This window comes from Rhinatrema bivittatum, chromosome 2 (genome assembly GCF_901001135.1).
Source record: "Rhinatrema bivittatum chromosome 2, aRhiBiv1.1, whole genome shotgun sequence".
Classification (NCBI taxonomy): domain Eukaryota; kingdom Metazoa; phylum Chordata; class Amphibia; order Gymnophiona; family Rhinatrematidae; genus Rhinatrema; species Rhinatrema bivittatum.
This window is the reverse complement of record NC_042616.1, coordinates 140679532-140694198: the sequence shown is the minus strand read 5'-3', so window position 1 is coordinate 140694198 and position 14667 is coordinate 140679532. Positions and strand designations below refer to the sequence as shown.

The 14667-nt window shown below is 40.0% G+C and overlaps 1 protein-coding gene across 20 annotated transcripts in view; it reads left to right on the top strand.

Annotated features, from left to right (window-relative positions):
* KIAA1217 (KIAA1217 ortholog) overlaps positions 1-3839 on the top strand; it is a 925495-nt gene extending 921656 nt beyond the window's left edge. For 12 of the 20 annotated variants that reach the window (XM_029588680.1, XM_029588681.1, XM_029588685.1 and 9 more), the window contains 3 exons: positions 67-1752; positions 2201-2329; positions 3007-3839. In XM_029588680.1, the coding sequence (XP_029444540.1) occupies positions 67-1752; positions 2201-2329; positions 3007-3501 (2310 nt within the window). In that variant the 3' untranslated portion in view covers positions 3502-3839. Of the gene's footprint in view, positions 1-66; positions 1753-2200 lie in introns of all 20 variants that reach the window. The other 8 variants (XM_029588697.1, XM_029588698.1, XR_003854495.1 and 5 more) reach the window with 7 other exon arrangements.
* The last annotated feature ends 10828 nt before the right edge of the window (positions 3840-14667 follow it).

Sequence of the window (14667 nt, the reverse complement as noted above, 5' to 3'; positions counted from 1 at the left end):
AAACTACCCTTCTTTTTAAAAATCAGTACTCAGTTTATAATTCACCAGATTTTTTCTTCCCCCTAGGTTGTTTACTGTGTCACAATGGGGTCATCACGTGAACAGCGTACAAAGCCCATAGAAAGTCCACAAGATGATGGGAAAGAAAAATCTGATGTTTCAGATGCTTCTACAATTTCAGCAAGGGAAGATCACTGTTCAGAGAATGGAAATTCTGCATTTAGTATGCGCCTGGAGAATGAAGAATATCCCAAGAACATGGCTGAAAACAAGGAAAGTTTCACAAGTTCATCAGAAGAATGTATGAAAAGTAAAGATTCACATGTTGGCTTCAGAGTTCATTATCCAGTTGGTGAAACAGAGACACAGAACATCAGTTTTGTGATGTCAGAAGGAGGAGAACAAAGAATACCTCATAATGAACTGGAAAATCAGGAAAAATTGATTCCAGCTAGCAGTGTTGCATCTGATGATAAAGAGTCTGAAGATTCCAAAATTTGTGATCTCTTGTTAGCTTCCAAATTACTACGGGAACGAGAATTGCCCTTTCTAGACATTGATCAACAGGTTGTTCTAAGGCCTAAAGCATCTAGAAATGTGAATGTTAATTATATGGAGCTTACAGATTCAGCATGTTCATCTCCAAGTGAAGAAAATTCACCAACAGACAACATTGCTTTTATGATTACAAAAACAAAGGTGCAGGTCTTGTCTAGCGGAGAAGTGCATGATATAGTGAAAAGAAAGGGAGACGATGTACAGACAGTTAACATTGATGGTAGAAGTGATGTGGTGGCGCAGCAAGATGCATTGGAAAGTGCAGGAACTGAAGACCCAGTAGTCTGCATGGACAAAAAACCAGTCATCATTATATTTGACGAACCAATGGATATTCGATCAGCATACAAGAGACTTTCAACAATATTTGAGGAATGTGAAGAGGAGTTAGAGAGAATGATGACAGAAAGTAAAATAGTGGAGGAGGAAGAGGAAGAAGAAGAAGCACAAGGATCTACTACCCATACTTCTGAAATGCATAATGAAGATGACATTTCAAACTATTCCTCTGATCTTCGATCAGATAAGCAACACAGTTTTAAATGTCAGTCTTTCTCCAATCCTATGGAAATCAAAATTCCTGATGAGGAAACCAGCAAGACGAATTTCACATTTGAAGAAAAGATCAATTCGGAAGTCAAGTCTGATTCTACAGATTACCACTTTGGAAGTCGGCAAGATACTAAGAAAAAATTCAAATTTAAGTTCCCCAAAAAACAGCTAGCAGCCTTAACTCAAGCAATTCGTACAGGGACCAAAACTGGAAAGAAGACTTTACAAGTGGTGGTCTATGAAGAGGAGGAAGAATCAGATGGAACTGTAAAACAACACAAGGAAGCAAAGAGATTTGAAATTGCAAGGTCCAAACCACAAGAGGATCTCACCAAAATTACCTCAGAAAAACAGCAGGAGCAACACAGTTCTGAGAATGTCACCCAGGTCTCCAGAACGGATGAGATCAGGAAAAACACATACAGAACACTGGACAGTCTTGAGCAAACTATTAAACAACTGGAAAATACTATAAGTGAAATGAGTCCAAAAGCTACACCTGAAACAGTGGCTACCACTGAAGTAGATAATGTATCATACTCTTCTTTTGTAACTCAGCCTTCAGCCAAGGAACTTACCACAGTAGATGAAACTAAAGCTTTTCTAGATACCTCTTCATCAATACCTTCTATTCCACGTAAGGTACCTCAATATCAAAAATCAATATTCTAAATCCTCAATTACTCTGGAATCACAGGTGTTTCTTACAATTTATATGCTTACTGTCAGGTGGCTTGTTTTGTTTTTTTTTTTATCCCAATGTCTAACAACTGATTGCAGATGGTTTCATTTGGTGTTATTTTTACTATGGATTGGTGGTGGGAAAATCTGGGTCAATAATCTGCTGTGTGAAATGATTGCTTCTGGCATTTTCATTAAATTCAGTTTGATTAGCTGCTGAGTAGTTTCCACTTTTTGCTTCTTGAAATTAACACGGTTGGTGTGCCTGGTAAACGTCGTCCTTCTTTTGCATGTAGGCCCACAGCTTCTTGACCAAAGGATGGTGGAGCATGGTGTGTAGAATGCCCTTATGTTCACTACTTAAAGCTTTCTTTTACTCTTGTCTCTTCCCTTCCCCTGATAACTGCAGGGCTCCAGTGGATCTTCACAAACCAGCAGAATGCCAATCCCTGTAGCTTCAAAAAGTAGACAACAAGGAAGCATGGATAAGCCAGGCAAGCAGGCAAAGCTGCAGGATTCACAACGCCAATATCGACAGGTAGTTTTACCATAAACCAAATCTTTGGATGGACATTAAAGCTGTGAAAAAAAAAATAAAGCAAGCCAAGGAACTGAAATAGTTTATACCAAATACTTGAGTCAGTCTCTAAAATGTTGCCTAACAAAACATTCTGGATCTGGTGGCATGAAAACTTTTAATGACTTTTCTTACCCTTTCACAGCGCTTGTGCATGCCAGCAATAAAACACCTTTGGTTCTGTTGAAGCCAACAGTCAACTGTAATGTAAAATATCACACTACTGTTTCTTTGGCGAAATAGTGGTGCAGGAGGACCCTTGAAAATACACTGTTAAATGAATACAAAAATCACAATACTAACTGATGTGTGTGTGTTTGTTGCAGTGCATTAGAAGCTTATTAACTGTTCATCAAAATGTTTCCTCTCTCTTCTTGTAATAATTGAAGAGCATGGCTAACATACTAAACAGATGGGTTGATGTGACTTTCGCAATCTTTGTATATTTCTTTTTTCGTTTTCTTTCTCTTCTGTGTTGTGCGTCTTGCAGATTCTGCCAGGTCCAGTGTACATCTGCAAGACATGGTTAAAGTCTTGAAGTGTTACATTTCTAATCCTTTTGGGCTACTCCCAGGCCCTGTTGGTTTACCATGTTGTTAGCAATCTGACAGAATGTCTCCTGACATCTTTATTTGCAGGCTAATGGAGGGACTAAGAAACCTGGTGGGGACTGTAAGGTTACTTCCCCTAACTTACCTACTTCTAAGATTCCAGCCTTTTCTCCCACCTCTGGGAAAAGCAGCTCTTTGCCTGCCTATAGTGGTGACAGCTCTAACCCCCATAGTCCACCTCCTAAATCACCCGTTTCTTCTAACTTGCTCAGTCCTCAAACAGGTCGCTCTATTAACTCTTCATCCCTCATTCCTTCTGTTCCTAATGGCTCTTTGAAGCTTCAAAACCCCACTCACACAGGTAAAGGTCACCATCTTTCATTCTCACTGCAGACTTCAAATGGCCGATCATCCTCCTCTTCTTCTTCCTCCCCTTCCTCTCCTTCCCCTACCTCCCCCACCTCACTGAATCAAGGTATGAAGAGCATCCGGACCATCCACACACCTAGCTTCACCAGCTACAAAGCACAGAATGGAAACGCAAGCAAATCCACCACAGCCACAGCAAAAGAAACATCTTGAAGGCTAAACACTAATCTGTGCGGTCAGCCAGGCTTATAGTAGTTATCAATCTGCTACAGGGGAAAATAACATTTTGCTGTATTGTTTGAAGCTTCATAAATACATGCTACATACTGAATTAATAGAGTTCAGTAAATCTGGATTGTGAAATAGTTTCTGTTGTAATTACATAGCCTGTTTTCCCCCTGTATTTAGTATCTAGTAACTAAAATTGCAGTGTATACGTGAACAGCTAGTGAGTGTGTCCGGAAATATAGCAAACATGATTTGGAAAAAAAAAAAAAAAACCTCTTAAAATGCCACAATTTTAATAAGTTCTTTTGTATAAAAGTATTTTTCCGTAAGGAGTCTGGAACTGAACAGAGATATACTAAAATATGATTATACAAACTTGTAAAACTGATAGCTAAAATATTTTTTCTTTTATTTTTGTGTTTAGCTTTGTTACAGATTTCTATTTTTGTCAACAATACTTCATTGTTCCTTTCAAGATCTTTTGCCAAAATATTTTGATACTGATATGTTCATTTCAAAAGTGGATGCTAGACAATGACCTCCACATCATAAACAGAGTAGAACTGGTCTAAATATGTATAAAAGTCAACTTAACATACTACACTGCCATTCAGGCTTTATATATATATATATATATATATATATATATATATATATATATATATATATATATATATATAATCATGGGCATGTCGTCAATCAAAGAAAATAAACTATTTGTTCTTAACACTGACATTTCTTAATTATAAAGGTGTTTCATTTTACTGAGATACATCCAACTGCCTCCTCCCTACTTAGTTTTACTGTGCTACATTATGAATTGTAAAATGTACTCCTCTGTGCTGTTCCTTATATTGGCAAACTTTGTGTTTGTGTATGTGGCTAGGTACACACAAGGATGTGTGCAAATGGGCAAAATGATACCTCTGCCATGCCAACATGAATTCTTACAAATGCTTTAAAAATAAAGTCAGTGTGGGGGAAAAAAAACAATAGAAACAAGTGAATTGAAATACAAAGAAAATATGTTTGCACAGCTATAGTTTCTTTGTAAATAGTGTATTTGTATAACATCCTAATGTAATATACAGAACTATGATAAGCAGAGAACTTTTCAAAAAATAAAGGGCTGCATGCTTACAGTTGTGTGTTTTAGTTCCATTTTCTTTAGTTTTTTTTGGAGGGGAGGGAGTTATAAAAACTACATTGTCACTTGTCTGTGTTGGGCTTTTTTAGGCTTCTGAGAACCATTACACATGAATATTTTTACTCCTCTTCCAGACAACAATTATTGTATTTTATTTTTATATCATGCCTCACCACCACTGATGCTCAAATTGCATTACAGTACAAATACTGAAACACTATGATCAATAATATACGGTAATAACCACATAAATGAAATCACCAAAACAATAAAACAAAACAGTATCTCAAACACTCTACCCCCCTCCCCAAACAGTAGATCAAGAGTAACTCAGACACTTCCCCCCTTAAAAATCCTCTAAATGGGTAAAACGTCTTCAAATTCTCTGTACATGAGAATCCCATCCCAATAACAGCAGAGATAACGTGAACTGCCCAAATCTCAATCCCAACAATTACAGTCTACTAAATGCCTGTGTGAATAATCAAGTCTTTAGGTCCCAACGGAAAACCCAAGGGTCAACCTGCAGTCAAACAGTTCTGGGCAGCAAGTTCCATCTAAAAGGTCTTATGCAGGGAAAAACCTTCCTTTCCTGGCTGCAACCAGGGGGATAGCTTTCACAGACCAAGCCCAAAGTTCAAACAGGAGTGTCTAACCAGCAGCTTTTGCAAATACTTGGGACTCGATTTTACAGAGCATTTTATGTTATCCAAACAGCTTTAAAGATAATCCTAAACTCAACAGGTAGCCAGTGCAGCTGTTTCAGTACTGGGCGGATGTGGTCATGATGTCTGCAGCTGCAATGTTCTGAATAAGCTGAAGTTTTCCGATAGGTTTTCTTTTTTAGAAGGCCCAAATACAAGTTTTTACAATAGTCTACTCTAAACATGATGAATGCCCAGATTAAAGTCGCCAAATGATGTTCATCAAAAAAAGCGCCGAGTTGGCAATCAACCAAAGATGAAAAAATACTGTTCTAGCCATGGCTAAAATCTAGTAGTTCATAGTGAGATGAAAATCTAAATGAACCCCTGTATTTTCTTCAGATTTTTTTATATCTAAAGAAACACCATCCAACACCAGAAACAAACTCTGTAGAGAGGATGGAAGATTCCTTAGCACAACACCTCTATATTTTATGTGTTCAATAAAACTTTGTTCTCAAGTATCCATCGCCTTAACCATTTATAGAAAATCATTCATTCTCTTTATACTCTGATCCACATCCTGCCCCAGCACTAGAAATAACTGCAGATCATTGGCTGAGATGGGTGCTGTCTCCAAGGCAGTTTCTCTCATGTCAGTGAGAGTAGGTCCAAGTTTTCTCCCTGAAGATTTCTTTTGTCCATCATTATCAATTGCTCTCAATTTACATCTAATTATTGATCTTAAGATTTCTATAGTCCACAGTATACAAGAAACTTGTTCTAGATTTTTCATACCTATGGATTTAGGGCCAGCCCAGTGGCAGTCCTGTGCACTACTGTGCAGAAGTCCTGATTTCGATTCCCAGGGCACGTCTTTCTCTCTGTGGGCTGGCCAGTTATTGTGCATTGGCAACACCTAGTGGCTGAATTTAGGGTCCATGATTGCAGAATTCCAGGAAAACTTGGTGCACAGCATCCAGCTAAGGATTATCATTGTGACAACTGGGCTAGGGAGTTGGAAGGGGTAAAAAAGGTAGTGGAGACTGAAATATTCTAGTGACAGATCCCAGCACCTGTTGCAGTTGAACTTGATGGCAAAAGGAGTAAGAGGAAACTTCTGCTCTTCCCACCCCCAAGCAAAAATGAAATGTCCACTTTAGGTACGTCTCCTGTACAATTCTAGCTCTTACTAGACCATATCACTTGCATCTCTTAGGATCATAGAGATGTGCATGGTCATTTTTATTTTGTTTCATTTTTAGTTCATTTGTATTTGTTTTTTCAGTTTTGTTATTTTGTGATGTTTTGTTTTTGATGTGCAATTTTATTTACTGTAAGTTCATTTACAAAATGGCATGAAGCAATATAGATAATATCATTTCCATTGTCTATGTTGTTTCAGATGAAAGCACAACCCTACAAAATAATAGCATTCTTATTCATATGAAGTCCAAACATGGTTACTCTTTAATGTACCGTTCTCCAAATTCATTTCATATGTTGGCTACAGATCCTAAAACAAATTGCACATGTGCCTCAAGGAAGACCAGAGATATCCCCAGTATGCTGTGAACACAAAACAACACTACACAAACAGGTGCCTATACAGGCAGAATATTGCTGCACACCCAATGTTTTATGTTTGTTGTCATCTATTGACTTCACATGAAAATGTCGAACTAATAAAGATGGCTCCAGTATAAAACAGAGTCAAGGGTATTAATTTAGGAAGCTAATTACTATATGACACTTAATAGAGAAAGGGAGAAGAAATAAGGGACATAGGAGAAGATATTTGAAAAAAAGTGTAAGGAGAAGAATTAGAGCTGTTGACAAGGGACCTAACCCCTCCTACAACTATCATCACCTGAGACACTCCAGGCTGCAGTTGCATGTGACCTTGAGTGCACTTAAGGAGACAGAAGAGCCCCAAACTCTGCTGGTGCACCTCTGGTAGGGATATGCAGGGGAAAAAATGTTTTGTTTTTTTGTTGTAGAGGACTCCTCCCCCCCCCCCCCCCCCCAGTATCATTTTGTTTAATGTTTATTTAATTTCTGTAGTTTGCAAAAATAAACATTTTTTAAAAACCCAAAAACAAAATGAAACAGGGCCCCCCGCAGGCAATCCTGCTCTCCAGGTCTCTCACCCCCAAAAAATTGCCAGGGAAAGGAACCTCCCCAGCCCCCACTTTCCCTATCCATCAAGAGTCATGTCAACACAGCCAGCCTGAAACCCGAAGCTGGGTCCTGAGGCTGAGACCTAGGTCCAGGCCTGAAGGCCAGGACCAGCCCTCCAGACATAATCTTCCATCAACGTCCTCTCCAAAATTATGCTCTCCATTTGGAGAACGTGCTGGAGTGATATCCTTCTAGCACCTTCCTCCTGAGCACCATTATGATGTATGGACGTTCATTCTGGAGATATGAAAAATACCCCACACAATTTTCTCATAAGATGACTGGATACCAAAAGAATGATACTGAAAAAATGTGGCACTATTAAATATTTATTATAGCAAGATGAGACACACGGACCATGTTAAATTATTTAGGAAAAATATTTCCAGATACCCATTAGGTTTATTTAGCAGCATTTTAAATGTATAATGTGAAAGTTATATCAATGGCTAGGTACATGTGAATTATCCTGATGCAGCTATGTGAAACATGTCGACTTATTGAATTCGTTTGTGGAAACAGTATATTAAGAGAGATCATCTAAAGGATTCTAGGTTATCATATTCAGTGTTTTCTTAATTGTTATAAAAGTGCCCAGCTATTGAACTTTTTTGAAAGATTATTGATGTTTTATATCAGAGTGTGTCTCATCTTGCTATAATAAATATTTGATAGTGCCACATTTTTTCAGTATCATTCTTTAGGTATCCAGTCACCTTTTGAGAAAATTGTGTGGGGTATTTTTCATATCTTTAGATAATTTATTACTCCATTGGTCTCCAGTTTTTGTTTGGGTGGTCCAGATTTTGTTTGACCATGTCACAGAGTAAATGGAAAAGTGCCTTTAGTTATACTCAAGAACAGGTTTCATCTTTGTTGCAAGAACCTTCTCCTTTTTGTGAAAGCTCTAATGTGGATATTCCTACTAAATGGAATTACATCTCCAGTTTATATAGGAGACTCATTTGTACAGATCTACATGGTAGCACATTGATTGAATATTGCAAACATGAGAAAATTCCTGTGGATTAAGAATCTTTAAAGAGCCCAACCTTTTTTTGGAAGATAAGAGTTCCTTAGAGAAATGGAACTCTATATTGAACAAATGCTCACTGGATCTGATGATATTAATTATTGAGACCACAAAGAATTTAACCATTTCTTTAAAAAATTAGATCAAGAATTGGTAACTTTAAAAGCCACTACTGCAGTGGATTTGTTTGATCATCAATATCAAGATTTACAAAAAATGATCGATCAATTTTGTAGTTATTTTAAAAAGTTTAAATATAATAAGATCCAGCGAGATGAAAATGATTACAGCAAGGGTTCGATTTATCCATGGATGTATAAAAAAAGTTGCTAAAAATTTTACGTTTGGTTCTTCTTCTGAATCTGGCTCCAGTAGTGATGAGAATGATACAATGGTCAATACACATTTTTCGGAGCCAGGAAAAGAAAAATTCAAAAGCAAAAAGAAATGGCATGATTGGAGGAATCAAGAACAACCACCAGGGTGGATGAGGTTGAACACAAGTTTAATGAGAAAGAATCAGTTATAATTAATCTTTCCAAATGTATACTTACAATAGATGAAAATAGATTGCTTTCAAGAGGTTTATCAATCAATATTTCATCTGATATAAAAGCTGCTTTTTATAAAATGTGCTTATTAAAAAAACTAAAACTCCTTTTTCCAAATGACTTTCATTCTGTGCTTCAAGCTTTAATTCTAGCTAGTTTAGATTACTGTAACACACTTTATTTAGGTCTTCCTGACTATATCCTACAACCTCTTCAACTAATCCAAAGAACATATCACTCCAGTTTTGAAACAATTGTACTGGCTACCAATTCGTCAACGCATTCAGTACAAAACCTTAACCATTATTCACAGCTTAATACATAGTGCATCATCTACATAGCTGTGTTCATCCTTATGTCTCTACCAACCCCCACGCCATTTACGTTCAATTGATAAAAATGACTTACAAGTGCCAAACATCAAATCTGCTAGATTAGACTTAACTCGGAAACGTGCCTTCTCTGTAGCAGGACCCACACTCTAGAATTCACTACCCAATTTCATCCAACAACTTACGACAAAAAACGACTTCAAAAAAACTGTCAAAACTTATCTATACTCACTAGCATTTCCTGATTCCCAAACATGAATCCCTTTCCCTCCATTTTTACAAAGCAATGTAACAATCTTTCCTTGCTTAATTCTATCTAACCTCTTATGTTTTACTGTATTGTTATATGTTTTATACTGGTTGTGGATGTTTTTATTTGTAAACCGGTTAGATCTGCTACAGTTTGTATAGGTGGTATAGAAAATACTTATAAATAAATAAATAAATATTTTGTCCTCAAAATCACTATGAATCTTTTCAATTTAGAAATATATTTATTAGGACAATCACCTTGAAATCTTTTTTGCTGAGAATCCTGCTGAGATTGGTGAGACCACATTCCACATGGATACCACCCGGACCTTTAAATCCTGCCTTAGTTACGTTCCAATCCATGGTATTAAAAGAGGTTGAGTAAATGGAGAAGATCATTTTTTCTATGACAATTTGAGTAAAGGAGAGAGATCTACCCTTCTAAATTTAATTAAAGATAAAAAATTATTCATCAAACAAGCGGACAAGGGAGGGACCATTGTAATTTTAAATCATAGTGACTATATAAGTGAAGTTACGAGACACTTGAATGATGTTAACACCTACAAACATCTGACATCTGATCCTACCAAGACACTTAAAAATCAGATCAGGGGCATTACTATGGAGGGATTACAAAGTGGGTTTCTCAAATGGAATTAGTTTAGGTTTCTAAACAAAGATTATCCCAGAATACCTACTATTTAGATGCTCCCCAAGATTCATAAACCATTATGTAATCTATCCGGGAGATCTATAGTGTCAGGCAATGATTCAATATTGGAACTGCTTTCTATTTATGTAGGCAAATTTCTGAAACTTTATGTGGAGTGGATTCCATCATATATAAAAGACACTCTCTATTTAATCAATGAAATGAAATGTTTGAGTGATGATCTGGAGGAATATTTGTTAGCAACAATGGATATAAATTCACTATACAAAGTATTCCTCAAGTGGAAGCACTCACCATAATTGAACAAATACTTGAATTTAGACCTAGACCACATAAGGTACCCACCACTTTTGTTCTTCGTTTGGCATCCATTGTTTTAAAAAGAAATTATTTTATTTTTTATAACAAATTTTACCAACAGATATTTGGAACTACAATGGGTGCCACTATGTCCCCTTCCCTCGCGAACCTCTACAAGACAGATTTTGAGAAATCATGGATTTATTATTCTCCATTCTTGACCAATTTCAAGGTTTGGACAAGGTATACAGATGACATATTCATGTTATAGAAAGGTACCATTGAAGTGGATAAACAGTTGTAATGATCACATTCAGTTTATCCTACAGTTTGATTTGTTAAGTATCAATATTTTGGACGTGGTCATATATAAAATCAGTGAAGGGGGTTTGAGCACTAGATTGTATAGAAAGATGTATGATCGCAGTAGTTTGTTGAAATATGATAGTGCTTACCATAAAAATATGAAGGACAATTTACCTGTATCACAATTTCTTAGGATTAGAAGTAACTGTTGTTGCGTGTCCTGTCCTCGCTCGGCCTGCACCCAGGCCTGCTCACCTCGTCCCTGCGCCGGCGGGTCCCAGGTCATCCTCACCCGCTGCTGCTGCCAGCTCTGCTCGTCCTCGGCATCCCACGGTGGAGTCCGCTGGGCCTTCCACCGCTCACCAGGCCTCACAGCAGGGCTCGGCGTCCTCCATAGCATTGGCCCCGCCCCTAGGTGTGCGCGCGGACCGCCTGGCCTCTTAAAGGGCCAAGGGCAGCTCCCAGCTCCGCGGCACACCCTGATTGACAGCTGGATAAAAGGAAGTGGTCAGACACCACTTCCTTGCCTTGGAATCGGGTCGTTCCATACCTGCCTGTCCAGTGGCTCGTCGAGACCCTCTCCCGGTTAACCGCATCCTGGGACCACTGTTCCATCCGGCATCCGTTTCCACAGTGGCCGGGGCCCAGGTCCAACAAGCAACTCGTTCGGGTTGTAAACTCCGGTGTTCTCTAGTTTGCCTGTTCCAGCGTCTTTTGTTCCTTCGTCTCTCCATCCCTGGTAGTACCCTTCGGACTAATCTCACGGTACTGACCTTTGCTTGCTCCTGACCTCGTCTGCCTGCTGCTTGGATCTGACCTCTGCCTGTTCTCTGACTACTCCTGCTCGCTGCCTGGTACTGACCTCTGCCTGACCACTGACTTCTCCTGATCACTACCTGGAATTTGACCTCTGCCTGGCCTGACTACTCCCGGACTGACTACAGATATCTATTTGTGCTATCTATTTATATCTATGCAGTCAAATCTTATAAACCTTGTCCTACTCTTAACATGTCTTAACTACAGCCTACATTATGCTCCTTAATTATTTTATTCTATGTTGTTATTCCCAGTTATTTGTATCCAAGTTCGAATCATCCTGTTTCTTGTAAGACAACTCCTTGTCATGGTTATTGTTTTGAATGTAAACCGACTTGATTAGTAATTCTGTTACTGGAAAATCGGTATCTAAAAATGCTAAATAAATAAATAAATAAATACAGATACTGACCCCTGCTTCAGCTGACCATTCTGGACTGATACTCTGGCCTTGATCCTCGCTATCCATTTGGACACTCTTCTGGCCTCCTGCGACCTCTGGACATTCTTGCCTGAACATTGATCGCACATCCTTGTTTGTGGTGGGCACTCCCCTGCGCTTCCTCTCTAGGAGACCCTGCGAGGCCCACCTAAGACCAGGCGGCCCGGGTAACCAAGGGCCCAACCTGAGGGAACCCCGGGTTGCTATTGGTGAAGCTCTAGCTAGCCTCTGTCTCCTCCTGTGCTCCGCCTCCTGGTGGTAGGTGCTCTCCGGGTCCGACCGGAGGGCCATATCAATCCTGCACCAGGCCAAGGGTCCACCTCCAGCGCAACAACTGTAGTGACATCCGTGATTATAAGAGGGAATCCAGGATTTTGAGTGCAAAACTCAGTGAAAGGGAATATCCCTATAAATGTATTAGGCAAGCTTATAAAAGAGGATTATTCAGTAACCGAGACCTTTTCTTGAACATCAAGTCTAAGAAAGAAACAGAGTGTGATGGGATTACTTGTGTATTGCGCCATTCTACTGTTTCTAAAAAATTATCCAAAATATTAAAAAAGAACAAATGTGTCTGGAGTTCCCTGTATGGAAAATCAAAGGATTAGGTTTGCCTATACTAGGGATTCTAATTTGAGAGAGAAAATTTGCCCTGCCATGTTACCAATAATCTTAACAGATCGGTTAGATAAGCATCCGAATAAAGTAGAGGGCAATTTCAAGTGTGGACATTGTCTCTGCTGTACGATCATGCAAAAAACATTTTTTTTATTAACCCTTTTTGACAACAAGAAATATTACATTAAAAAGTTTTTTAATTGTAATACCAATGTTTTAATATATTCCATTACATGTCCGTGTCCAAAAGTTTATATAGGGAAAACTATAAAATCTGTTAAAATTAGAATATCTGAACATCGTAGTTGCCTTATGCTTAATAAGACAACAGCACTAATGGTTTCCCATTGTTTGCAATACAATCATAAATTTGAAGAATTGAATTGCATTGTTTTAGATGGAGTAGCTCCTCATCTTAGAGTAGGTAATCGCAATCTGGAATTATGTCATTTGGAACAGAGATGGATTTATAAATTGAATAGTACTGAACCAAATGGTTTGAACAGTAACAGCACATGAAACCTGTTTTTGTGAATGACAAATTTTACAGAACACTCTGGAGGAGTCACGTGATGTGGTGAGCCAGAGTGGATGCTTTCCTTGAGGTTCCGGATGCCACTATTGCACGTCCCGGCCACATTGGTGCCACGATCGGGCCTGCTCACCTTGCGCTGCCCTCCACCAGTTCCGGCCTTGCCGCAGCCACCAGCTCCCGACGTCCCTGATGCTCTCTTCAGGCATCCTCGGCCTCTTCCATGCCACAGGCCTCTCAGCGGAGCTCCCATAGGGACTCCGCGTCTTCCATCTCCTCAGCCCCGCCCCTAGGTGCGCGAGCAGCCGACGTCTACTTTTAAAGGGCCAAGCGTGGGAAACCCAGCTCGGACACACCTCGATGACATCACACGACTACAGTATATAAGGCGAGGCTCTGTCCCCAGAGCCTCGCCTTGGCAATCGGGTCAACACCTTGGTGTTTCTAGTTTGCCTGTTCCTTGCTCCTGTGCCTGATCCTCTGTTTCAGTGTCTCCTTCTTCCAGCCTCTCTGTGTCTTCCAGCATCTGTCTTGTTCCTGCTCCACGTTCCCAGGTAGTACCCTTCGGATTGACTCTTGGTACTGGCCTCTGCTTGCCTGACTACGACTGACCGCTGCCTGGACCTAATCTTTGCCTGCCTTCTGACCATGTTGACTGCTGCCTGGAACTGACCTATGCCTGCCTGACCACGTTGACCTCCGCCTGGAACTGTCCCTCGCTTGCCTTGACTACACTCAGACTGACCTTGGATTTGACACCTGCTTTGGCTGACCACTTCTGAACGGATACCCTGGCTTTGACCCTTGCGCTTCACTCGGATACTCTCTTCTTGCCTCCTGTGACTCCAGACTGACCTACTTGGACTCTGACCGCGGCCTCCATCTGACCAGACCCACAGGCGCTGCCTGTTCCGCCCAGAGAGTCTTCCTGAACTGTTACCTCCCTGAGGTCTCCGGAGTCTCCAGTTCAGGTCTGGTCCATCCTCTCTGCATCAGCCGTGCACCCTTACTCGTGGTGAGCACACCTCTCCGCTACCTCTCTGGGAGACCCTCTGAGGCTCACCTAAGTCCAGATGGTCCGGGTACCCAAGGGCTCAACCTGTGGAAACCCCGGACTGTTATTGGTGAAGCTCCAGCTAGCCTCTGTCTCCTCGTGTGCTCCGCCTCCTGGTGGCAGGCACTCTCTGGGTCCGACCAAAGGGCCATACCAATCCTGCACCAGGCCAAGGATCCACCTCCAGCGCAACAGCCACACTCTCACCATCCACCAAAAGCTATTTATAATCAGCTCTCCACCAATCATCTACCCGATTGTTTT